Source organism: Antrostomus carolinensis, unplaced genomic scaffold (assembly GCF_000700745.2).
Source record: "Antrostomus carolinensis isolate BGI_N321 unplaced genomic scaffold, ASM70074v2 scaffold4590, whole genome shotgun sequence".
Classification (NCBI taxonomy): Eukaryota; Metazoa; Chordata; class Aves; order Caprimulgiformes; family Caprimulgidae; genus Antrostomus; species Antrostomus carolinensis.
This window is the reverse complement of record NW_010290443.1, coordinates 77,216-102,534: the sequence shown is the minus strand read 5'-3', so window position 1 is coordinate 102,534 and position 25,319 is coordinate 77,216. Positions and strand designations below refer to the sequence as shown.

The 25,319-nt window shown below is 39.3% G+C and overlaps 2 protein-coding genes across 2 annotated transcripts in view; one reads left to right on the top strand and one right to left on the bottom strand.

Annotated features, from left to right (window-relative positions):
* Window positions 1-2,879: 2,879 nt before the first annotated feature.
* Window positions 2,880-5,820, top strand: STMP1 (short transmembrane mitochondrial protein 1; the record flags this gene model as incomplete). The annotated part of the gene is made up of 2 exons (XM_010173132.1): window positions 2,880-2,933; window positions 5,357-5,820. Coding segments are annotated over 2 exons (135 nt in total), but the record flags the coding sequence as incomplete, so codon positions are not given.
* An 11,003-nt stretch (window positions 5,821-16,823) lies between these two features.
* Window positions 16,824-25,319, bottom strand: part of SLC13A4 (solute carrier family 13 member 4) — a 27,077-nt gene continuing 18,581 nt past the window's right edge. The window contains exons 10-16 of the mRNA XM_010173122.1: window positions 24,177-24,278; window positions 22,935-23,036; window positions 21,787-21,884; window positions 20,485-20,615; window positions 19,305-19,466; window positions 17,610-17,747; window positions 16,824-16,961 (exon numbers count right to left, since the gene is read on the bottom strand). Coding sequence (XP_010171424.1) covers window positions 16,824-16,961; window positions 17,610-17,747; window positions 19,305-19,466; window positions 20,485-20,615; window positions 21,787-21,884; window positions 22,935-23,036; window positions 24,177-24,278 — 871 coding nt within the window. The remainder of the gene's footprint in view (window positions 16,962-17,609; window positions 17,748-19,304; window positions 19,467-20,484; window positions 20,616-21,786; window positions 21,885-22,934; window positions 23,037-24,176; window positions 24,279-25,319) is intronic.

Genomic DNA, 25,319 nt, shown 5'->3' with positions numbered 1-25,319 from the left:
GCGCTTCGTGGCTGCCCAGCCTCGTGTGCCGCCGGGTTTGTCCCTCCTCCCCGCTGAACAGTGCCTTAAAACTGCTCTGACAATGAAGTTCCTGCCTTGGTTTTTCTCCTGAGTCGTGCCCTCAATTTGCCGTGGGGACTCTGCAGGTTTTGCTCGCTCGGGGTGATGCCCTCCGGCTGCTCACAGTTCTTTGTATTAGCACAGGCAGCTCCGTCCTTCTGTGAGAGCAGTCCTTCTCGGTCCTTGCCATTTTGCTCGCCTTTAAACATGTATCACTGGAAATGGGGATTTTTATATGTAGAATTTAAGGCAAGGGGTCGTGTTTCATTACTGCCTCTTATTAAAAGCCCTTACCAACAGCAGAATTAATAGACTAAGTATTTTTGTTCTTTTCCATTTTAATATTCCTTTCTGTATGTTCCCCTAAACTCTTCTGGGTGTATGAAGTTAGATGCCTGGCTACTCTTCTTTAGATACTTAATTGATGCTGGTAGTTGTACTGCCAAATGTGGAAATAAATTACCTGACCCCAAAAAGATGCTGGTTTCTGCTGTGGCAAAGCATGGAAACAGTCTCCCATTTTTCATTCTAGTGATGTGAAGGATACTCCAGGGTTTTAAATATATCCCAGTAAGTATAAACAATAAATTATATTCTTTCATTTGTTATTCAGGGAAGAGTAATTTAGCTGGCTATTAAGTTTCATACCAACTGTTGATACAGATGGCCTATTGTAAGTTGTGAGAGTCTTGTGTGTTTTAAGAAATGAATACAAAAGGCCTATTTCTTATCTCATCTTCAAAATAAAATGTAGTAATAAGTATGAAAGCCTCAGTCGTAGCTGTCTTTTATAGCCTCTCTCCGCTTTGCTGAAAGCACACAGAGTAAATGAGGCTTTGAGCAACCTGGTCTAGTGGAAGGTGTCCCTGCTGATGGCAGGGGGGTTGGAACTAGATGATCTTTAAGGTCCCTTCCAATCCTAACCATTCTGTGATTCTATGAATACACTTCAGCACTCTTCAGAGTTTCTGTGTTTATCAACTCTACTGCTTGCTGATGATTTTCTTTTGTTGCAATTGCAAGATGAAAACCTCTTATTAATTTTGACTTCTTGATTAGTGCCTGAAAGTTAGGAAAAAAAAAAAAAAAAGCACTCATTCAGAGTTTCTTCCCTCTTTGGGTGTAGATTGGGTATTTCACTCTTGTTCTCCCTTGTTAGGGCTGTAACAGGGAGATAAAGGGATAATCTTGCAAACCATGTATTTTTGCTATCCAGAGTTAAGCATAAAATAAACATTTGTTTAAAATGCAACTTGAAATGCTGGGTAGGAATTGGAAGACTCTGAACTCTGGTCAGCCCTGTTGTCCTTACTTAACATGCACATTTTAATTGGCTATGTTTTGCTATGCACATAATTGAAGTCTAAATCATGAAACATTTCCCTTTGCTTGAATTGCCAGCTATAAAAGTAAATGTAACTGGGTAGATCACCCTTGAATGCAGTGCTAGACTGTTCAATAAAGAAGTATACTTAAAGGGAGTTAAGAGAGTACTGATGTCAGTACTATCAGTACCAAATTAGTTTTATCACATAGCAGAATATGATAGTTGTTCCATCTTTGGAAATAGTCTAGGGTGAAAGCCTTGAAAACTGCTAATAGGCAAGGACTGAGTTTGTATTTTCAAGTGAGTTCTCAGAAAGTGCTAAAGATACAGGAATTTGTCCTCTGCTAGAATGATGCTCTGCATTAAGAGGAATCACAAGTCTGGTTTACATCAGTGCAGTATTTGTTAATATCTCCCAGAGTACTTCCTTAACTGGTAATTAAAACCACAAGGGCAAATACTCTATTTTTTCTTAAATTGTTAAAGCTAAGCTTCTTAAGAGGTCATAATAAAGAATAAGAGCAAAAATATGTTTAAGAAACTTGCAGTCATGGTTCATTTGGCAGTTTTCAACTAATTTTAGTTTTCTGTAGCTAGCTTTTCACCAATGGTGCTTACAGACTCTGAGTCACTAAAAAGATGAGCTGTACTGTATCCTGCTTTGGGCATGGAAAAGATGTCTAGACAGGGTGTGATGGCAAAGTTGTTATTGTAGACAGTGGGTTTATTTTTCTTAAAATATTCTTATGATGACAGCAGTGACAAAGCAATAAGCAATAACAGTTTTCTTAAATAGAACGGGCCTCAGCTGTCTTAGAGTGATTTGTCTACTGACAATGAATGAAGGCACAATATTAGTAGTGTCCCTTTCCAAAAAAGTCAAATGAGCTTTCATAGTATAGGAAGTACTTACTATGAAATGTAACAATAAATGGAAAATATAGGATCTTGGGGAGGTGATGAATTAAAATCTCATCACCTTTCTTAGAAGAGAAGAATTTTTTTCACTCCAAAAGTGGTGTTATATTTGAGGATTTTCCTCAGCTGGCAAAGTCTGGGCCAGGAACTGTGCTTCTGTTTTGCTCCCACTCTCCTTCTAGGGTGCATTTTCACAGACACCCTTCAACAACCATGAGTTTGCACAGTTGTCAAAAGAGATTGCGTCCTCCTTCCAACCAACAGTACTTCCCTGCCTTAGAGAAGCCCCTAGATCAGAGTGAATTTGGATGAAGATTAATCTCTTGGGGTCAAAGGGGTCTGGAAGGTGCACAGTTGTTCGATGTTGCAGAAGAGAAGTAGCAGGTTTACATCAGTTTAAGTTGATGGTGGAGCCGTACTCAAAACTTTTAAGGTGAGACTGGGATCTTTTTGCAGTCAGAGCGTTCTGACTTTCAAGCTTGTGAACCTTTTTTTTATTATTTTTTTTTTTTTATTTTAACCAATATGCTTTTGATGGAAGGATGTTAACTATTCTCCCTTTCTTCCTTTTTAGCTTGGTTTTACTCTTGGCAACGTGGTTGGGATGTATCTGGCTCAGAACTATGATGTAAGTATCCTTGTATAAAGCTAAACCTATTCTGAACTGAACATGTAAGGCTGTTTTCCCTTAATCAGAACTGAATCAGTCTTTATTTTGATGGTTTATTTTATTTAAACAGAATGTAGATCATAGTGACTTTAGTTACAGATGAACTCAAAAGGTAAATGGGAACCAAAACATCTGCCTCTGACATCTTCTCTGTAACAGAGTAATGCTCAGAGCCTTAACTAGTGTAGGGGCCCTAGAGAACAGGTATGGTAAACAGGCATCGACATAGATAGAGACAGGAGAAAGAAAAGGTTTAGCAGCTGCTTAGGTATTGCACTGGCACTAAAATACTGGTTTCCTGACGCTGATACTCTGTCTGTTTACAATGTTCTCCACTCAGTACACCTGTTCGTTACTTAAAAATCCTCCAGAGCACCTGAAATTTGTGTTTTCCATACCAATAATAAAAATAGGCTTTGCCAGCTTTTTCAGAAAATTTAGCACCTACTCCTACTTCAAGCAGTATACAGTATACTGACTTGCATGCAGTCTTTCTTTCCTTCTTTTATCACAGTGAGAAAAAAAAGTTAGTTAACTTTTTTTCCTCAGTTCTTACAGTGAATGGAGATTTTTCACTGTGAGAATTAGAGTAGAAGAAGATTTAGAGCGGAGTCTTCATTGCAAGCTTTTAATTTCTGCAGAGTCAGCAGAATCCCTTGGAAAAGCAGTGCCACTTGGCTGTTTACAGGCTAGAGGAGTTAATGAAATTTACCTTTTTTTTTTTTTTTCCTTTCTTATACAACCTGTAATAGCCTAGTTAAAAAACAAAAAAAAAGCTGTTGAGGCTCAAATCTCTGATGACATTTATGTTTTGTTTTCCTCTCATCTTCAGTATTGAAGTTATCTTTCTTGCAGAATTCTTATTGTTTGCTCCTTGCTCATGTGCAAACTTTTGTGATGCTTCCTGACCAGTCACACCAGTAAGAGTACTAATAAAAGGCTGTTTTTTCTTTCCAACATATGTTTTACAGTGTTATGAAAATTTAGTCGTAAGAACATATTTGGATGTGTCAATATGTATCATAAGCATCGTATAGTGCTTTTCTGGCAACACTGTTAAAGATTGCCACAAGAGGGGGACTTCTGCTTTTGATTTGCAGGAAATGGTTCCCTGGGAATGTAACAGGGATTTGCAGGATGAACATGGTAACTTATTGCTGGTATCGAAGGTGATTTGTTTTAGTGACACCTAAGATAAACTTATCATAATGAGGTCCTAATTCTGCAGCTGTACACACATGTGCTTAGTTATAAGCCCATGGAGGGTTCTGCTGACAACAGTGGAGTTCTCTTGGTTTAGCTTAAATGTCAAGTGTTTTACAGGCTAGGCTCTTAATTTCGTTTGCTCAAACAGAGCTTAACTTTGAAAGGGAAGGTAAGAGAGAAACTTATGATATTACCTATACTATCAGCCTCAAACTATCCAATGAGAGAACTGCAGTCTATTTGGGTTAATTTTCCTTATGCTCTGTGGTCAGGTTACATAAGAAGTAAAAGTCCATGATTTTTTTCACAACTACCAGTGGGGACTTTGCTTTACTTTCATTTCAATCAGTTAGCTTGTAAAATCCTATGTTGTTAATTCTCAGTTTTAGCTAGAGTCATGAGATTATCTATTCCCTGCCCTTAAAACTTTCCTCTTTAAAAAAAAAAAACAAAAAAACAAACACCAACAAACTGTCAAAATTTACTATTGGATTTCTTTATTAAAATGCTTTTATTTGCAAGAGAAAGCTGAAGTTTTGAAATTCACAAGCAGTCAAGTGAATTTGTGTTCAAGTGTGAAACTGCAAAAGTTTACCAGTTTGTAATGCAGTAGAATTCCCCAGTGGGGAATTTTAGTTCCTGCAAAATGGACCAGGAGAAATATTTCTTCATAAATCTCTTGAGACTGTATTTGCTGCTCTTAAACATCTCTTTTCTCTTGGTTGGTGACTGGTATAGTGCAATCTAATTTCCCCTCTGGAAGTCAGTATTAAACTTGGTGCATCAAAACTTAAATCAGCTTCTTCTTGTCAGTTTGTTCTCTTTCATTGAGGAAGCCAGACTGGTTTTACTGAATTTCCTGTGAAGTGATCTTTTTTCCTCCCTCCTGTTCCCATCACCACTGGCTGACTTTTAGTCTTAACAATCTAAAATGTTCCTTAAAGCCTTATGTGAGGTGCTTTCATCTGCTGTTTGCTTGATGTTGCTTTGTTTTTAACCTCTATGCAAGGTGACAGATCCTGGAAGCAAATATCTTTGAGAAACCAGTTTAAACATTATAGAATTTCTTGATGTGTTTATTTTATTGTTTTTCCTGCTAAGGCTCATGTAGCTCAGGATTTTTTGTTAATTTGTGTGGGTTTTGTTTATTTTTTTTGTTTGTTTTGTCTTTAAAGATTCCTAACATTGCAAAGAAGTTTGAAGATTTTAAGAAGGATGTGGAAGCAAAGAAGAAGCCTCCCAGTGACAAGTCTTAAGACAGCAGTGTTACCCAGGTCACCTTTGTGTATGCATCAAGGATGCAATTTACCTTCCGGGCAGCAGCGATCAAGTAGAGGTTTGGCATGGGAGGTTCCTCCACTTTTAGTCTACCAGAACTGGAATGTCCTTCTTTTGAAAGAGCAGCCATGAACTTTTCCTAGGACTGATTTTCAAGGGTTTCAGAATTTGGATTTGCAGCTGAAATGTGACTAGATGAGATCGTTTGTATTTTTCGTTATTGCTTTTCCTAATATTTTGTAACCCATTTTTACCTGATCCAGCTGGAGTCCTGTTAGTCCTGTTACTATGCATACCTCACACTTTGTGATACCCTAGTTCTTGGAACATCGCAAAAGAAATTAAATGCATCAAGAAGTAACTTTCAGGGTTTCTTGTCATTTGTTGTGAGCAGTGATACTTTACTATCCTTAAGATCTGCATCCATTACTAGTTATAGGAAAGTTCCTTTGTCAAACTATGGACCTGGAGGGAAAGGGAGAGCTCCTGCTTTTTCATTTATGTTAAATGATCACTTCCAGCAGTGTAGACTTTGCACAAACATGGCTGATTTGAAAAAGTGTAAAAGCCTATAAATTTAAAACTCCATTTCAAATCAATTATTTCTTCTATTATTGCCTCTTCCTCTTCTTTCCTTTCTGCTTGATTGCTTTGGGATGTCTCTGGAGTGATGGGGAGGATGGGAGAGGGAAGAGTTATCTTCCATATGTGGTAATCGAGGCACATGGAGGTCAGCACTTATGTTGTGAATCCAAACCATTCACTTTATGTACCTGACAGTCCAGTTTGTGTACTTGTTCTAAGTATGCTTTTTTGTTTTTTTACTGCTGTGGAACAAGGGCTAGAGCTCAGTGTTACTGTCAAATATGTTTGGTATTCTCATAACTTCATCATTCCAGTGCACGATCTTCAGCCCATTGCCTTTGTGTTTGTTTCAGTTGTCTACCATGTGTTTTCTTAAGATTAGAACCATTTATCTGCTGTTCTGCATTGTTGTTTGTCTGATGTGCTCCTCTTCACCCACAGCTGCCACTAAAAACCCTGGTGTGTGAGAAAATACACATTGTGTTGTAGCACTGTCCTCTTCGGTTTGAATGGAAAGCAACGTCTGTGTTTGGAAACCATAGTTTTGCACAAATTCTGGTGTAAATTTTGAAGAACATATTGCAGTAATTTGAATAGATGTAAATTTTATTAATTCAACAATCTATCAAATAAAATTTACCTTTTTTTTTTTTCCTGTAAAATAGAATCATGTGGATGGTGTGGGTTGGAAGAGACCCTAAAGATCATATAATTCCAACCTTCCTACCATGAGCAGGGACACCTTCCACTAGTCCAGGTTGCTCAAAGCACAGAACTTACAACTCTGTAAGGTGACTTAAATCGAGTCCCCTTGACAGTCCTTTTGTGAAGGACAAGTAAAAGTACCAGAAAGATATTTTCCTTGCTTTTATTAACAATGCTTGGTGATGGACAGCTATGGAGACGTAGTTGGAACAAGCACAGAGAATGGTCTCCTCCACTCCTTCAGGCTCTTCATTAAAGCATACCTAGAGTGCTTCTCATTAGTGTTAGGATAAGGATTGTGCCTTCAAAGTTAATTGTCCTTTTGCCATGTTTTCATTCTTATTGTGGGAAAACTATAGAGCACATGGACTGGATTCCTTTCAGAAGAGACTAAACCAAAAGATATGCTTTGATCTCTAAAGTTTAGTCAATTAGACAGGCCTAGAGACATTCAGAGAGAAAATATCCTAAGCTTTGGGCACTGACTATTTTGCTCTGTAGACCCAATGGGCTGTGCTGTTTGACACAAACCTAGCATGAAAACTTTTAAGTACAGGGCTCTCCATGTACCTATTGTAATTTTTACCCTCTACCCCAAAGCCTTTAATTCTGATGCATCTGGATTGATTCCAAGCTCAGGAGTTTTCACTGAATCAGCAAAGACACATTTACAGAAAAGCTTAATGCCAAACCTTTGCTTCCTTTTCCAAAGTTTGGTGGTAACAGAGTTCTTCCACAATGCAGTCGTGCAATTGAGGGAAGTATTTATAATCTAAAGATTCTCCTTCTTAAAGAATGTATATATATATATATATATGTGTACATAAGAAATATTTCACCTGTAATTTCCTATCCTTTCTTTCACCATTTGCCCTGAAATGTGTAGCTGACATAAAAGCTTTTATAATTATTTTGTTAAATTTAAGAGCCACCTCAAGTCAATCTTAGTAGCTATACTACCAACTCTTCCTATAGTAAATACTCAGAAAAAACAGAAACAAAAAGAAATAATTTTGACCACCTAACATTAGTTATCAGAAACCTTATAGTATCATTATGTGTGGAAGATGCCAAGAATGTACTTGGTGACGGAACTTCACAAAGTACAGCCATGTTTAGCTGTTACTGAAGTAGCAGTGTACACTAAAAGTGGTTTCTGTTACCTTTCACAGACTTCAGACCAGACTGGAGAAACCGTCTTTCACACACAAAAACTTTCTATAGAGTGAGACAGCACTGCACAGCTGTTTTAGTGCTTCCATCACTCTGATCAACTTAGTTTCCCCCAGCTTCCCTTTGTTGTTTTTTTTTACCCTGTTCTTTCTTTCCTATTTTTGAACAGAGTATTGAAGAATACTGGCTCTAACCCGTTCATATTTCTTTGCTTGTCATATAAAATTATGTTAGTGTCTAAAATGGGATTATTTCTTTCCTCAAGCATGCTTTATATTCAAATACTGTTCAAATATAATACTCAGAATAATATTTTAAATATTAATAATATTTTAAATATTAATAAATAATAATCAGACTCTCTGTATTTGTTGTCAAACAGGACTATGTCATTCTAAAAGTGTAATTTTGAGCTGAAACTTTCAACTGAGCATTCAAAGTACATGTTAGGATTTTTTTTTTTTTCCTATCAGATTATTAAGTGAACCAGCTACAGCTGTAGTGCTGTAGAAACAATGTGTGCTCATTGATATTAAAGACAGGACTTCTTAAGAGATTCACACTGTTTGCAACATTTTCCATTTTAGCTCTTGCTGTCTTTTCTGTCCCACATGGTAACTGGAGAGCTGGATAATATTATAATACTTGTCAACTTTATATCTATGTACAGCAGCTACTGTAGAAGACATTTTGCCTAACTGATTCAGCCTGAGGCTGTCCTAGATGATACTAAAGGTTAACCTTATGTTTCAGAGGGCGGAGAGTACACACAGATAATGACTGTTTGATGCAGACCTTGCATCTGAGGGCTCAGAGGGACTATGGATGCAGTGGTGTCATAGCAGGTCACACAAGATATTAGGAGAAAATTTCCCACTTAATATGGGTACTGTGGATTTCTGCACATTTTAAGTGACTGCGCAGATAGCTGGAATTGTCAGCCAAAATGTGCAGTCTTCCTTTGCTAAAAGCTTTTAGGAGAAATGCAATTATATCCATTTTAATGTATTAATTCTTTTGAGACATGTCCTAGGAGTTGAAGTTTCAAGGCAAAAGGGAAGGAAAGGAATATATGAGCTACTACCAGACTTTTAAAATATTTAGTGTGCCTTGAAACTGTTACTTTGTGGTGGAAAATGCTGCCCTAAGGCTCTTGTAGGCCGTCTTCCATGAAATACAATAAAGAGTTAATACTGAAAATACATGAAATGCCAGATAGCAAAGCTAATTATTAGCTTATTGGGCACCAGAGCTCAAATGAAGGTGGTGGATTTACTTCACAGAACTCCATTATCATGAATGCTCAGTGGTGACTTTTTATATTACAGAACCACAGCCCCTTGTCTCCATCCCTTGACCTTTGTGGCCCTTGGGCAGGACTCGCTGCATTATACCTGAGTGCCTCTTGTACTGGGGAGTCCAGAACTGGTTGCAGCAGTTCAGATGTGTTTTACCAGGGCTAAGAAGATGGGAAGGATCATCTCCTCCCTCAGCCTGTGGATATTTCTCTGCCGATGTAGTTCGGGGTGCTGTTGGCCCTCTTTGCCTCAAGGGCATATTGCTGACTCACATTCAGCTTGTCTACCAGGACCCCAGGTCCTTTTCTACAAAGCTGCTTTCCAGCTAATCTGCTCCAGTATGTACTGGTGTGTGGGATTATTCCTCCCCAAATACAGAACTTTGCATTTCCCTTTGTTGAACTTTGTGAGATTCATGTCAGTGCATTTCTCTGACGTGTGAAGGTTCTTCTGAATGACAGCACAGCCATCTTGTCCATCAACCACTCCTAATTTTGTACTGTCTGTAAACTTGCCAAGGGTGCACTCTCTTCTATTTTCAAGGCCATTAATAAGTATGCCAGTGTTCGTTAATTCGATATTGGCCCTAATATTTTCCCCTGAAGTACACCACTATAGATTGGCCTCCAGCTGGACTTTGTGGTGCTAACCACAGCCCTTTAAGCCCAGCACTTCAGCCAGTTTTTGATCTACCTTACCATTCACTTACCTATGCTTCCTCATTTGTCTGTGAGTTTGTTGTGGAAGGCCATGTCTAAAATCTTACCAAACAACATCAGTTGCTCTCATTTTGTTGTACAAGTGCCAGGATGGTCAGTTCTTGTTCTTTGTGTGTTTAGAAACAGATTTAGTCCATCACCTTCCCAAGGACTGAAGTGTGACTGACCTGCATGTAGTTCCCCAGATCTTCCTCCTTGAAGATAGGAGTGATGTTTGATTTCTTCCAGTCTTCAGGGGCCTCCTTGGATCACCATAACCTTTCTGATACAATAGAGACTGGCCTCACAGCGACGTCAGCCAGCTCCCTCAGCATTTCTTTAGATTTCCTTTGGCAGCTGGTGTGCCTAAAGAGGTCCTTCTTGTTAAAAAATCAGAAGCCAAGGGTGATCCCGGTACAGTCAGTGTCCTCACCAGTGGGCCACAACCCCACAGGTCTGCACACAGCAGGCAGCACCAGTGGCTGGTAGTGGGATCCATTGTCAGCCCCAGGCACAGCAAGAGGGTGAACCAGGCCTGAGGGCCATCCCAGGAAGTCTGTGGAGCAAAATAATTCAGGTCCAGAGAGTTGACTAGAGATGAGGCTACAGCACAGGCTCAGCATCCATCCAAGAGACAAGGCAAAAGGCAGACAGAAGCCTGGAGCTTCAGATCTGTGCTTAAGTGGGGCTCATGGGAAGAAGGTGTGGGTGAGAGTCCCAGGTGAGGCTGGCCAGGGCCATTAGGGCACTCAGGGTCCTGGCATTGGCTTTCGTAACCCGTTCCACTCAGTGAAATCACTAGTATCTCCAGCTGCCTTCTGTGAAGATAGGTTGTACTGCAGAGGAATTACTCAAGGACAGGGAAAAGTTTAATGAAGCCAACTCTTTTTCTTTCTGTCTTTACATTAAGTAGCATCATCTCATCAGAAGCTTTTATTATGAATTCAGGTAAAGATACGTGATTGCTATTAATGTAGAATATCAGTCTTCACAGTGATTTCTGACGAGTAAAGTAACGTAGTGGTGATCTGGCAGCACAGGATATTTCTCAGTGGTGGTGCTGCAGGGAGTTGTGGTATCTCTCAAAAATTTACTGCCTTTGTGAAAGCAGAATTTTTCCACTGTTCTCCTTTGTGCTGTGGTGCTGGCAGCTGTGTGCACCGACAGCTGTTACAACTCCTTTATGTGTGCTTTCTTGGAGAGATTTGTTACACATGCTGAGCATCTGGAAATGTGCTTTGAAGGGCTCAGACTACTGTGGGCCCAGATTACAGGTGGCCCTGAGGTTACTGGTGAAATTGAAATGTTAAAAAGGAAGAAATTAGAATTTTCAAAATTAATAAGGAGTTGATTTTGTAAGCCTAGATTATATCTGTGTTTGCAGAAACTTTATTGTGAATGGGTATCCATATGTAAAAATCAGTATCATTGGCTGTATGTGATGCATAATTGTTTTGAACATTAGTAAGTGATACTTGATATCCGAGTGTATATGTTACTGGTAAACTCCATAGAGAAATTTAATGTACAGCTCTTTATTTTTACCTCAGAGGGACAAGAAAGAGATACTTGGTTCTATTTGTTGCACTTCTTAGTTGTATATGCTAACATTTACTTTAAAAAGTCCCAAGTCAAGGCAATTTTTATTGAATTTGTACTGAGATAAAATTACTGTGGAGTTTATTGGATTTTTTTACGTGAAACATACTTTAATCACAGATGGTCAAATTTACTTTCTTGAAAAATAAAACAAATTTAATAAATTGCTGTCAGAATAGACATTCCCACCAGAGTTGATTGTGGCTTTAGTCTTTAATACATAGAGAAAATACCTAAATACCCCATTCCTGTAAATCTCTGACTCAAACCATAACTACACTAGTAACTTTCCTACCCTGTGAGCCCAAACACTGGAGTGAAACATACTGTTGATTTTCTGTGTGAAAACAGGAATTCTGCAAACTTTCATGACACTGATTAGAGCCCTTCTCTGTCAACTGCACCTTTGGGCCCAAAGATGTAAACCAAGGAATTAGATACTGATCAGTGTATGAGAAAAGGACCTGTTTTAGATTCTGTTACTCAAATTTTCTGCAAACCAGAGAGAATTGAACGACCTCTGTAGAAGTATTAAGTACAGCTATCACGTTCTGGTTTTGGTTTTGTTTTGTTTTGTTTTCCTGAGAAATAAAGCATTACTCTATCAGGTACAGAATGAAGAATTGCTCAGTATAAATCACCTCAGTTTACTTCAGTGAAATTGTTCAGATTTTATAACACTGTGAAAATATATATGTAGTCTTAATAGGATTCTAGTAAAAGCTAATATAAAATTGTAAGATAAAATAATAAACAGCTACTAGTTAATGTGTTTATACTTTTGGATAGGAATCTTAAATTCTGGGCTGAAAGCTGAACTTTTGTTTTTAGGACTTGATATATGTGCTGAATGTTCAAAGCATCTGGAAATCACTTAATTTGAAATCAAGCTTATCTTCCCTCTGAAGAAAAAAAACCTCAGCTTTGGTTATTGGCAGAGGCAAATCAGAAGTTGAGTGTCAGTATGCTATAAATTACCAGTGAAAATTTCCCACTTTTCTATCTGCTTGGCATTTGTTTTCATTTTAAAAAAAGAGCAATCAGCACCCATTGCTGTCAGACTATGAGCCATCCAACTTCTCAACCCTAAGCTTATAGTTTATCTGCTGCTGTTTTCCTTTGTGCTGTTCAGATTCTGCCACTAAATACATTCTTGTGTACTTTCTTATGTCTTCAGTGAAATGAAGGAAATCATACGTGTATGTCTAAGGGCAGAATGTGGCTGTGGTGCCTGCACTAACTGCTCTGATACAGAAAAAGGGCCAGTACAGCACACTGCCTTCCTATGAATACCTGGTGGGATGTGGCAGTGACAAGTGCCAGCAGCTGTGGATGGGGAAATATGCTGAGAGCACCAAAACAGGAGGCAAGGAGACCCTTCAGTGACAAGCAGTGTCCCTCAAGGGTCTGTACTGGGACCAGTGCTATTTAATATCTTCATTAATTATATTGTCAGCAGGATAGAGTGCACCCTCAGCAAGTTCACTGATGATACCAAGCTGGGTGGTACAGTCAATGTGCCAGAGGAATGGGATGCCATCCAGAGGGACCTGGACAGGCTGGAGAAGTGGGCCCAACTGAACCTCCTGAGGTTCAACAAGGCCAAGCAGAGGGTCCTGCACCTGGGATTGGACAATCCTCATTATCAATACAGGCTAGGAGATGATGTGCTTGAAAGCAGCCCAGAGGAAAAGGACTTGGGGGTAGCAGTGGATGAAGAGATGATCATGAGCCACCAATGTGCATCTGCAGCCCAGAAGGCCAACCACATCCTGGGCTGCATCAAAAGCAGTGTGGCCAACAGACTGAGGTGATTCTGCCCCTCTACTCTGCTCTGGTGAGACCTCACCTGGAGTACTGCGTCCAGTTTTGGAGCCCTCAACACAAGAAGGATGTGTACCTGCTGAAGCGTGTCCAGAGGAGGGCCACGAAAATGATCCAAAGGCTGGAGCACCTTTCCTATGAAGAAAGGCTGAGAGAGTTGGGGTTGTTCAGCCTGGAGAAGAGAAGGCTCCAGGGGGACCTTCTAGCAGCCTTCCAGTACCTGAAAGGTGCCTATAAGAAAGCTGGGGAAGGGCTGTTCACAAGGGCATGTAGCAATAGGACGAGGGGCAATGGTTTTAAACTAGAAAAGCGTGGAGCCCTCAACACAAGAAGGATGTGTACCTGCTGAAGCGTGTCCAGAGGAGGGCCACGAAAATGATCCAAAGGCTGGAGCACCTTTCCTATGAAGAAAGGCTGAGAGAGTTGGGGTTGTTCAGCCTGGAGAAGAGAAGGCTCCAGGGGGACCTTCTAGCAGCCTTCCAGTACCTGAAAGGTGCCTATAAGAAAGCTGGGGAAGGGCTGTTCACAAGGGCATGTAGCAATAGGACGAGGGGCAATGGTTTTAAACTAGAAAAGCGTGGATTAGGTTGGATATTAGGAAAATGTTTTTCAATACGAGGGTGGTGGATCATTGGAACAGGTTGCTCAGAGAGGTAGTGAAGGCCCTGTTCCTGGAGATATTCAAGGTCAGGCTTGATGGGGCTCTGAGCAACCTGCTCTAGTAAAGATGTCCCTGCTCACTGCAGGGGGGTTGGACTAGATGGCCTTTGAAGGTCTAATACATTCTATGATTCTAAGACTGTTGGGGAAACTCCTTGTCCGAGTCTACTCCAAATTTCTCTGCACCAATCTCATGAGACACAAACTGCCAGAGACTCAAGGAAATGTTTCTGAAGAAATATTGCTTGAGAGGTGCAACAGAGCAAACAATTTCCATTAACCTAGTGCTATTGCTGGCCACCCTATTTGATTTGTGAGTAATCCTAGATCTCCCTAAAGCTGATTGGCATGCCAGCTGCTCGTCTCTTGCAAATAAGACTATCCCATGTTCATGTCCCCTGGGAAAAGGTGTGGGATAGCAAGGCCTGATGGGAGCTGAGCCAAGAAATAAATGTTAGGAGGGTGGAGAGTGATTTGTTACTGAGCAGCTAGGCAATTTGAAGATGGTGGTGGATGAAGCGTGAAGTGAAAAGGATTAGAAGATGAGCGCACAGTAAAAGGCACAGAGCAGTTAAAGCCTTAGGAAGACAGAAAGAGTTTCTTGGCAGGGGGAGAATGATTGAAAGTAACTATGGGGACTGTGAACAAAGAGATGTCCTGCTTGTTGTGCGTGGGGACAGGACCCTTGGTGCTGCAGGCACACCCACCCACTGAAGTGCTTGTTCCTGGAGAAAGTTGCCCATGTTGCTGGAGAAGATGTTGAAGCCTGTCTCCTGCTTCAGCAGCTTCGGGGGACTGCAGCTCATTCTGGGAGGGAGGCTGGAGTGCCTCTGCTTTGAGCACCGTGCCAGGGTCTATGGCCAGCAGCAGCTGCTTGCTGGGGAGCAGGAAGACACCCAGGCATGGGAGATGAAGTGGTGGGGAAGGTCTGCATCCTGGAGATAGGCATGAGTTTTGTATGCTGGGGTGCAGCAGAGCAGCAAGCTCAGCATAGGGGGAACATAGAACCTGGGGAGGTGAGAAGAGTTGAAAAAGTGACGCTGAGGTCTTGTTTCATGCATGAAGAGGACGTGAGGATGCACTGAGCCATTGATTCACAGAAACATTGTTTTTCAAAACCAAATTTATGGGAACTACTATGAATAGCAATTGTTTTGCTAAAGGATGCTGCCTCCTGCTTCTGGTACAAGGGCTAAGACATGTTTTTGTGATTTTTCCCATTTTACTCCTCCTCTGCCAACCTCTTACTATATCTGTTTATTTCCAAGACAAGTCTGTGGGATCCCTCTGTTTTGACAAAAGCAGTAAACCAACACCTCCTGCTGTATCATCGCTACTTCCCTAAGGTCTTGGTGGGTTATGAGGTAAAAATATATTCTACTTATATTCTCATAGAGCACCAGAATATGCAGTAGTGAATAATTTATTTTATTGACATTTTATTTTTGCAGAATAGACATTTACACTAAAATCTAGAGAGCCTAGATTATCAATGGAAAGCCTAAAAATTCATTAAAGTGTATATATAAAGAGCATGATTACATGAAATCCAATCATCCTAATATACAGCTTAAATGCATTGACATTAAAGAAATTTTTAAAACCAGGACATAATACAAGAGAAGGTTTACTGAGTATCACCGGGATCCAGTCAGAAAAGCAGGGCTTTCACTTTGCAGATGATAGAGACACTGGCCTTTTGGTTTGGTAGTTATCCGCTCTACGTCACAGTTTCCCTATGTTTGAAGTTCCTGTTCTCTGGGCTGCTAGAGAGCAGGTGGGTGTGATGTTCAAGTGAATGCACATGATGAGGAGATACTCCAGCACCACTCCACTTCAGCCCTCTCCCTTCTTACTCATGGAGCAGCACTGAGTGCCATCTTGGATGAGATAGTACTTTCTCTGTCAGGGGAATCGTAACTGCATAGCTATCTAAACAGCAGCCAAACAGAGAGGAGAGCAGTGGGTCTGTTGGCCTGGTAATGTTTTGCTGGCCACCACTTCCCCTGCTTAAAAAGCTCCCACTGCAGTACAATGATAAGGAAAGAAGGTATTGAACAAAACTTTATGTTTCTGAAGCTCTTCTTTCCAAAGCAGAAATTGCAAGTACTGCAATATTGGAAACTTTATACTAGTGCTGTGGGAAAAAAAACACTCTCCTTCCCAGGAGACTTCACCTTCCTATCTCTTTGGTGGTTTCTATTATCCCTTTGAAGTGCTGTAGCTGGTAGTTGGTAGCTGTATTTCTGTCTCGGCCGTATAGGTCAGGTGGGAAAGTGTTTTTTAACAGCACAGTGGTGAGTCACTTCAAAAGAAGAATAATTTGCCTTTAAAGAAGTAGGCTTATAAAACTCTGGGTCTGGGAATAAGACTCACCCTTCATTTACATTAGGAATCAATGGAAGGACTGGATATCCTACTATTGCATATGCCAGTATATGTATGCTTGTCTTCTATCGTTGCAGTCCTCTGTCCCCTGTTTTACAAGTCCTACATAATTGTTCTAGGGCATGAAAAAGCCATAGGCAGAGAATTTGGAGGAGGGTTTTTTTTTTTCAGAGTTATGGTACCATAGGGAAAGCAACAATAGAGCAAAGCTTATCTCTCCTTTTAACTCACACTGACTTTCAGAACTGAAAAGCTTACACAGAAGACCTCCCTGTGGATTTTCTTCATGGTTTTGCTATGGATCCTGGTTCTACATATATACAAGTTTTCTCCTTTCTTTCAAATGTGCAATGTAGGTTTAACATTTTGTCCCAACTCACTTTGGTCTTGCACTTTTTTCTTTTTTTTAAATTTTTTTCTTTTTCCATTGGAGATTATGTTTGGCTAGTGATGTTGCCGACTGCTGCCCATTCTGGAAAAGTATTCAGCTGGAAGAGTCTAATTCCCCAGGTGTTGATAGCCACCATGACAACAGCCAGGCCAATCAGGTTTACACCCAGGCCGGCTTTCACCTACAAAAGCAAAATGCATCAGAGCATGATCAATGACAACTTGATAAAAAACAGTTAATATAGAAAAAAGAAGGTAGTAGGGTGTATGTGTGTGTTCTGACGTATAGTGATAAATTATGTATACTGATTTCTAGAGCCCCCAAAAAAGCTCAATGAGTATTCTGTATTAGAGTACATTGTAGGAATATTCAGGAGTGATAGTCAGAGGATGATGCAGCTCATTGGAAAACTGCTCAGTTTATCATTTGAATTTCTCAATCCCATAATGAGAATGGGGTGTCATACCACACATAACAGGATGATAACTACAGGATTTACTGTGAAGCTATGTGATAAATCTAATTTCTCATGCTCTCCTATGCTTGTCTTAACAGGTCAATGCATAGGATTGTGTACTCTTCTTTGGTACTTCTTTAGACCATTACATTCATAAAAAATAAAGATGAGAAATATGCGTATCCTACACCAGATGTGTGGATGTTCTTAACCTGACAGCTCAGTTGCATAAGTGCATCAGCAGTGCAGATCAGTATGACTTTATGTTAGCACCAATATCATAATCATTATTATTATTGGCTTTTGGATGTGGGGACAAGGTGTTGAAATTGCATGAAGCATGGGAGGATATCACCCAATGTCAAGACTCACCATATCTTTAATCTGGCAGTGCCCATAACTGAAGACAATGGCATTTGGAGGATTACCCACTGGCAGCATCACCGCAAAGGAGATACACATGGTGACAGGAATCAAGGTGTATAAAGGGTTAATAAGCAGGGTTTCTGACTGGAAAGAGAGAGAGAGACAGAGAGAGAGGTGTTTCACTTAACCAATAAAAGCTACTGCTCACAATTAGGATAAAAGGACCCTCTGACTGCTTTATGTGAAAAGATTCTGTGAGTCTCACCTCCCTAGTTTCTAAACTTAAGTGTGTAAGTATTGTGGGGGGAGGTGGTTTGTTTGTTTCTTTGTTTTCTTGTTTTTGTAGAGCAGAGTAGTGCTATAATTTGGATCTGGTCATGCTCCAGGGATTTGTCTTGAGACATTTCACACTAAGGGAAGGTGGAGATTGCTACTATTAGGCTGACTTCGATCTTTCTCCCACTTGTTCTCCGTGTCATTCTGTGTTGTGTCTTCTGGATCTTAACACTGACTGCCACTTCAGTCTTCATCCAAGAGAAGTAACAACAGGTTGACATGAGGAACTTCCTTCTTTAAGTTGCTGAAGATAATGAGACCATTATGTAAAATTCTCCTGAGCAGTGGCTAAGAAAACTAGTTTGTGGTCCAAACTCATGATGAGAAGGCAGTGATGATGGAATATTCTTTATAGTGGTCTAAAGAATTGTTCTTCCACTAGAGCTTTCAATGGTGGTGAAGTTTTGCATTTTCATTTACATTATTATGACCTAGTTTTATGTCGGAGGGAGAGGGAAGGGTAGTCACAAAACTAACTTAATTTTGGAGAGGGAAGTGTCTCCAGATTGCTTTTACAGTCAAAAAAGATAGACTGTCTTAAGATGGCAGGTCAGGCTACTAAAAGTAGATTGCTGCTCTGAATTTCTCTTTAGGAGAATCTCTTTCTGCATGGAACAGAGGTTAGTTTGAATTGATAACCCATACAAACATAATTGCTTATTTTCATCTGACCATATCTTCATATTACCTCAGAGATGTTCACATAATGTATTTTGGGACAATCCCATAAAATTGTTATAGTAGGGAAACATGACCTGCATTCTGCTTCACATTACGTAAAGGAAAAGAAATAGGACAGTTTTCTATAACTGCTATTGCAATATAAAATGAAATTTCTATCAATTCCCTCTGCCTTTGTCTCCAGTCTCCTGATTTTTTTCTGTCCCTTACAAACATCTTTGCTTTCCATGTTGGGTGATAGCATGCTTACCAGATCACCCTCTTGAACACATTTAAATCTGATATAAAATTCACCACTACAGTTTTTTCTTACAAGTAGTGAGTGTGTGACTACTAATGAACAACACACTTGAAATAACATTGATAAGAGTATCTCAGGCTTTATGTGGACTTCACCTATCTTGTTGATTGTATTGTCACCTTTTCTTGTACTTAGACTATTTATCCCTCGGTGCAGGAGCTATGTTTTCACTTTGTCTGAAAGGTATTGAATAAATTTTGTGATGATAAAATATGCTTTTGGCTGCCTGAGTTTATATTTCCTAAACCCAAGACTGCAGCGCAGTAACTTGGGAACCGAGGCTAGATTTCATGCAATCAGGGTGACAACACCCTGACGTCCTCAAACATTCCCACGAGCCTGTCAGGAAGCAACAGCCTGAAAAGGTCATTGCTTTTACTCACCATGCTGCATAAAATAGGCAGAAAGATGGTTATGGTTGCTGGATTACTAACAAACTCTGTTACCAGGGACACCAAAATGCAGGCCAGCAGAGTTACAGCCCAGTAGGGAAGGCTGCTCAGGGAGAGCATTTGGCGTCCAATCCATGTAGAGAGGCCAGAGGTCTGGGGAAAGGACAGAAGCACAAGAATGACTAAATACTTAGTATGTTTGTGAAACAGATTCTTCTCTTTGGGGCAATTTGCACCAAAGAATCCCACCAGGAAATAAACAACGTTTAGGACAATGCTTTCTGTATTTCCTTTTGTTCAATAAACTCTATTTCACTGCAGTGCCTAATAAATAGTTGTCCTTAGTAACAAAGAGATACACTTGGCAGTTAATAACATTAAAAAGGTACTAAGTCTGATTCCTATTTCTTCAGCATGTGAACTGGAGCATTGCAAATTAATGACGAAGGATTGCACCGTCTGGGTAGAATTTATTTTGAGATTAAAATACAAAAATTTACTTGTCTACATGTAGGAGTCTATAGGAGAGCTAGAGGTTTTTCACCCAGAGGGTGGTGGAGCACTGGAATAGGCTCCCTAGGGAGGTAGTCATGGCACCAAGCCTGACAATATTCCAGAAGCATTTGGACAACACCCTCAGACACATGGTCTGACTCTTGGGATTGTCCTACGCAGGGACAGAAGTTGGACTCGATGATCTTTGTGGGTCACTTCCAACTCACAACATTCTATGATTCTATAATTACACTGAGTGTAGATATAGTTAGTAGAGCCTGGAGAATAATTTGTCCAGTCAGTGCTAGAAGCTTGACTCAGTTGCCAAAACAAGATATTCCCGTGGCAGCTGAGATATTCCCCCTCTATCTGGTTAGCTGTTAGTTGGGAAAGTGTGAGGTCTCCCTCAGATCCTGTGCCCTGTCTGCCAGTCTGCAGGAATATCTAGATATTCTAAAGCATCTGAAATGGCAGATGCTTACACAATTGACTTGAGCCCTAACCATCTTTTTGTTAGCTAGATAGCTGTCCATTGAGTGCAGGAGTAGGGACTAGATTACGTACAAATTTGAAAGTGTCCACTATGTAAATTCAAACTGGGGAGCATACAAAGGGATAAAAGTCCAGGTTTATATTTTTTTTTTTATAGAAAAGAGGATAAAATCTAAATCAGTACCTTGCATCCAGCTGCTAAGGCATAACCTCCTCCAACTAACACTACAATCTCCCAGGGCATGGTCTTCTGGAAGTCCTTCCAGGTAATGATGGGATCCAGTGTGTTGATGTCTGTTGACTTTTCACCATCTCCTATATCAAAATAAAGCAAATGTGTGACCAGTATTACACTGGCCTTTTTGCAAAGATCTTAATATTTTTCACACTAGTAGGAATAATGTAATATCCGTGGGAGTTATCTTGAGAACTATTTGTGAGAAAGGTGAAGAAGAAACACATAACCTATTTCTCTGGTTAGCTCAGCCTCAGAAAATGCAGCATACTGATTCCAAATGTCCTGACTTTCCCTTGACTGTTCTGTTGATGTGCATAGTTATAAACCCCTGTGATTCATTCTACAGCTTTTTGAAGGACTGTGTACTCTGGTGTATACACATGTGCAAATTACCTGTAGACTACAAAGATGGAGTTAAAATGGGATTATTTTCTCAAAGAAGGGCTTTTTCTCTCTCCACTAGGCCATGAAGCTTGATAAAAAGTGCATTTATGTACCCAGGTTTTACCTGAGGATGCTATTTTTTTAGATGTCTGAGTATTTACTTGAAGTAGGAGTTAGAGTGTCATTTTTCCTAAATGCTGCATATATATCAGTATAAAAAATAAACATATCTATGTGCATTTGTAATCTCTACATAAGACTCTATGCAAACTCTTTTTTCATATGTGACTTCTGAAAGCCTGTCACACCAAACTAATCAATACCTCTGAGTGCTACCCAAATGGGAATGTGAAATAGCAATAATAATAATAATAATAATAATAATTATTATTATTATTATTATCAAGAAGACTGTGAGAGAAGCATTGCCCCAAATTGGAACTTTGACAATTACTGATCTCTTTTAGGTTTACTTGATCAATTATTTCTGCTGTATAAGTGATGCCCAAATGATTTACTAAAGCTTATCTTTAGCCAATTTTGCAAACATCTGCATTATAATTCTCTATATGGAACTCCATCTCAACCTTTCCTAAAACTCAGTCCTAAATTTTGATATCTATGTAAATACGGGAAAGATGGTGGCCTCAGATACAAGATCTATTTGTAATCTGCTGAACAAGACATTATGAATTAAAGTAAGAAAAAAACAGGGTTTTGAGGTAGGAAGGGCTGGTATCAGAGGAGAAACTGAACCCTGACCTTCCACAATAAAAATCTCTTGGAATTTTGTAGAGAACAGAAAAGTATCATTAAAGGCACTGGAAAATGTGACAGATCTCTTTCTTGGTGTATCATTCTTACCTTTTTCCCTTTTTCCAAAACATGGCTTTTTTGCTGGAATGAGGAAAAGGAGAAAACCAAGAAATAGAGAGACAGTGGCATCGGTCCGGTAACCTTTCCTAGGAAAGGAACAGTGGGGTTATCATAAAAACACACTAACAGAAACATTTCCTACAAGGTACGTGGCTCCAAGAAAATTGTTGCAGGTGGAGTTGTATTTCCACATCTGAAATCTTACTAACAATTCACTAAAAAAATAAGATGCATATCAAAGATACAGATTTAATTTTTTCCCCATTTATCAAACTGACTCCAGTAGCCAACTTCAATCACTGCTCAACAATTTTTAGCATAGCAGTGAAAAAAAACAAATCCCTTTTGGTTTACAAATCTATTAACTCAGCAGTACAGAAAAATAGTGTGTTTAGTAGAAGCAAGAAACAATAGACACATTCTGGGGAAAGCCCAACACAAGCAATCTTTAGAAATGAACTATAGATTGATTTTAAATAAATGTTTAAAACTCAGTCTTAAAAAGTATTCTGAGGAGTGCTGAACTCCAAAGATCCTCAGGAAATCCCAATATTAGCAATTATTTTTCTGTCAAAATTAGGATGAAAAAATAAAATCATTTTATGCAGCAGAAACTTAAAGAAAATTTAAGTTCAAATCACTTATTCTTTGATATGCATTGTGTGATATATTTACTTTTAATATAATTTATTTCAACATTATTTAAAATAAAATAAAAATTATTTTCTTCAGTCACTGTCTGTGTAATATTTAATTGAAATGGAATTTTTCTTGACAAAATTTATCTTCACAAAAATACATTTTTTGTCAAAATTTATGTGAAAGCTTCTCTATGAATGCATTAAAAAGTTTTAACTTCAGAATCTTACCCTCCTATTTTTTTTACATTTGAAATAATTTTATTTTATTTTGTCCAGTTAATTCACTCTGCTTACTGAGAAAGAAAACAATTTGCCTCAATGTGAATGGATATCATTTAAAAAGCAAAAATCTTAATTTTTGTAGAAATACTTCATTTTTTCACCACCTTGTTAAAGGTAGCTGATGATATTTTATGGCCAAAAACTATTGCAGAAAGCCAGAAGATGCAAGGCCATACCATATTCTTCTGTAGTTTTTTAGGGAATTTCACTTACTTCTCAAAAAAAGATGACCATCCTGGTACAAAGCCAGGCTCACGAGTAAACCAAAGTAAGGTCATCAGAATGAAGAAAAATCCAGTCACCATCTCAGGATAGCTAGAAATAAAAACAGGGGGAAAAAGCTAGGAATTCAATCCAAGGTCTCTCTGAAAACCCAAGAACAAATTCCAGAAGTAAGAAAGTAGAAATTGGTTCCAACAGAAAGGGTAAAAAACATACAGAAAATAAAAAGGAAGATTAGTTTGAATTAAAGAATTCTACATTTGGCTCCCATCAGAGAACCATCTAAACCCAGTTAAAATTAGGTTAAAAATATCAGTCTGTATTTGCAATTCAATCGTTCATGGACAAGACCTGAAGGAACATATCTATGAATGTTTGTTTTATATTTACAATATTATCTGATTAAGTGTGGTAACAAAGTAAAGGTCATGTTACTGTTCCACTGTAAACACTTTCTATTGCATTTTGTAAAGGTATAGAAAGTGTAAGAGCAAATGACAATGTAGATAAGCACAGATATTTAAGCATGTGGAATAAATATAAGATTATAGGCGACTTGAGGATACTGAGTTTTAATTTAGAGTGGATTTAAATTAAACATGGTTTCATATTTAGGCACAGTCTGAACAACAGTCTAGATTTAGAGTTTATCATATTCAGTGAGGTAATCTGTCAAAATTGCAGCTGAACAACACAAAAATGTTTTGGGAAGAGTGGGTTTTATGAGGTATCATCCCTTTTGAAAAATGGAAAACTTTCAAAATCTTTTCAGGAATGATTTCTTGGTACTATCAAAAAAGGTTATGGGCAACTGAGAGGGCTGGACATCTCACAACATGGGAAATTGCTGCAAAGCTTTTGCTAACAGTGAACTTCTATGCACCAAAATAAGTATGTGCCTGAATTAGGAAGGGAGGTCCTTTAAGGATTTAGTTCAAAGGTAGAGACAAACCTTGACTCAGATGATCTTTGGACCCTGGTGTAAACCTGAATCTTTCCTTTTATTTCCTTTTTCTTTATAAATAAATAAATGAGTAAATAATTACATGCTTGTAACAAAGTCTTTGATTTTAGTTCACTTCTGCATTTAGTCCTACTCCTATCCTGGAAAGGAGGAGAAAGAGCTGACAGTTTAAGAATAATCTACAGGAGCCAAAGGCAACATGGAGGGCAATATGAAAGGGTAGTCCTGCCTAGAGAGGCAAAGTCCTGAGGAAGGCAGATCTGTTTTACCTAACATTTCCCAGTTTCTTGTATTCTTCTTGAATTCTTCTCTCTGACATTTCTTCCCGTTTGGTCCTCTTCTTCTTGCTCACAGAACAGGTCTCTTTAAAACTGAGGTAAGTAGCACAGTAAAATCAGAAAAGGGCATTGAGTGGGAAAAAAAATAAAAAAAAATAACAGCAATGAGGCAAACTGAAAATTTCAGTTGCTGTTGGAAAGGATGTGACTGGAGCAAGGCATGGTGGAAATGTGAAAGGAAATTATTGCATGGGATCTTTACATTGTCTAGTTTCCAGATCTGAGAATCAATTCTGGCCATACTTAGGAAGGTCCCCAGGGTGCTCAGACCAATACTGACTGGTATCGCTGAACCTCCCTGAGCTGTGGCTGGGCTCCCTTTGTGTAGGCATCCTCAAACAGCTGGCAGTGGCCAGATTTCTCTGATGTCAGGAACCTCCAAAGGCTACGGCTAATTTCTATCATGACATGGAAAGACTCTGACAGAGGCCAGCTATCAATAGATTTTTTTAATGGGGCAGCTGTATGCTTTCCAGTTGGATCAGGGGTATCCAACACATATAAGGCCCAGTCTGACTTCTGAGATTAAGTTTGTCTTAAATATTCAGGATTCACTGTAAGTAAAGGGGGAAAGCTGTGCTGAGGATCCCAATACCTTTTATGACCTGTCTGCTTCTACTGATACTAGCTGTTTCTAAACCAGGCACAATCAGTGTAGCACCAAATTGGCTCTGCCACAGAGGCCAAGGCAATCAGACGAGTGTTTTGTAGTGATGAAAAATGCCTGTGCTTCTGCCAGGGACATACAAGCACAAGCGCATTTCATAGCTGAATACATTTAAACCTGCTATACATTTGTATGAAAATTAGGTGAAGTCCTTAGTTTATTCAAATTGCCTTCATACCATAACAAAGCCTGGACATTCCTAATTTCGATTAAGATACTTGCAAGCTCACTTTAACCTTTTCCTTTTCTTCTTTCCAGTAGCTTTACTTTGCTGTGCTTTGAGCCAGGAATCTCTGCTTCTCCACTCCAGCTGTACCCTCTGTGACACAGAGGTGTGTGGGGTGGGTTGAGAAACCTCTACAGATAAAGCAGTCTAAAATAGGTTGCAGCAGCAGGGACTTCAGTGT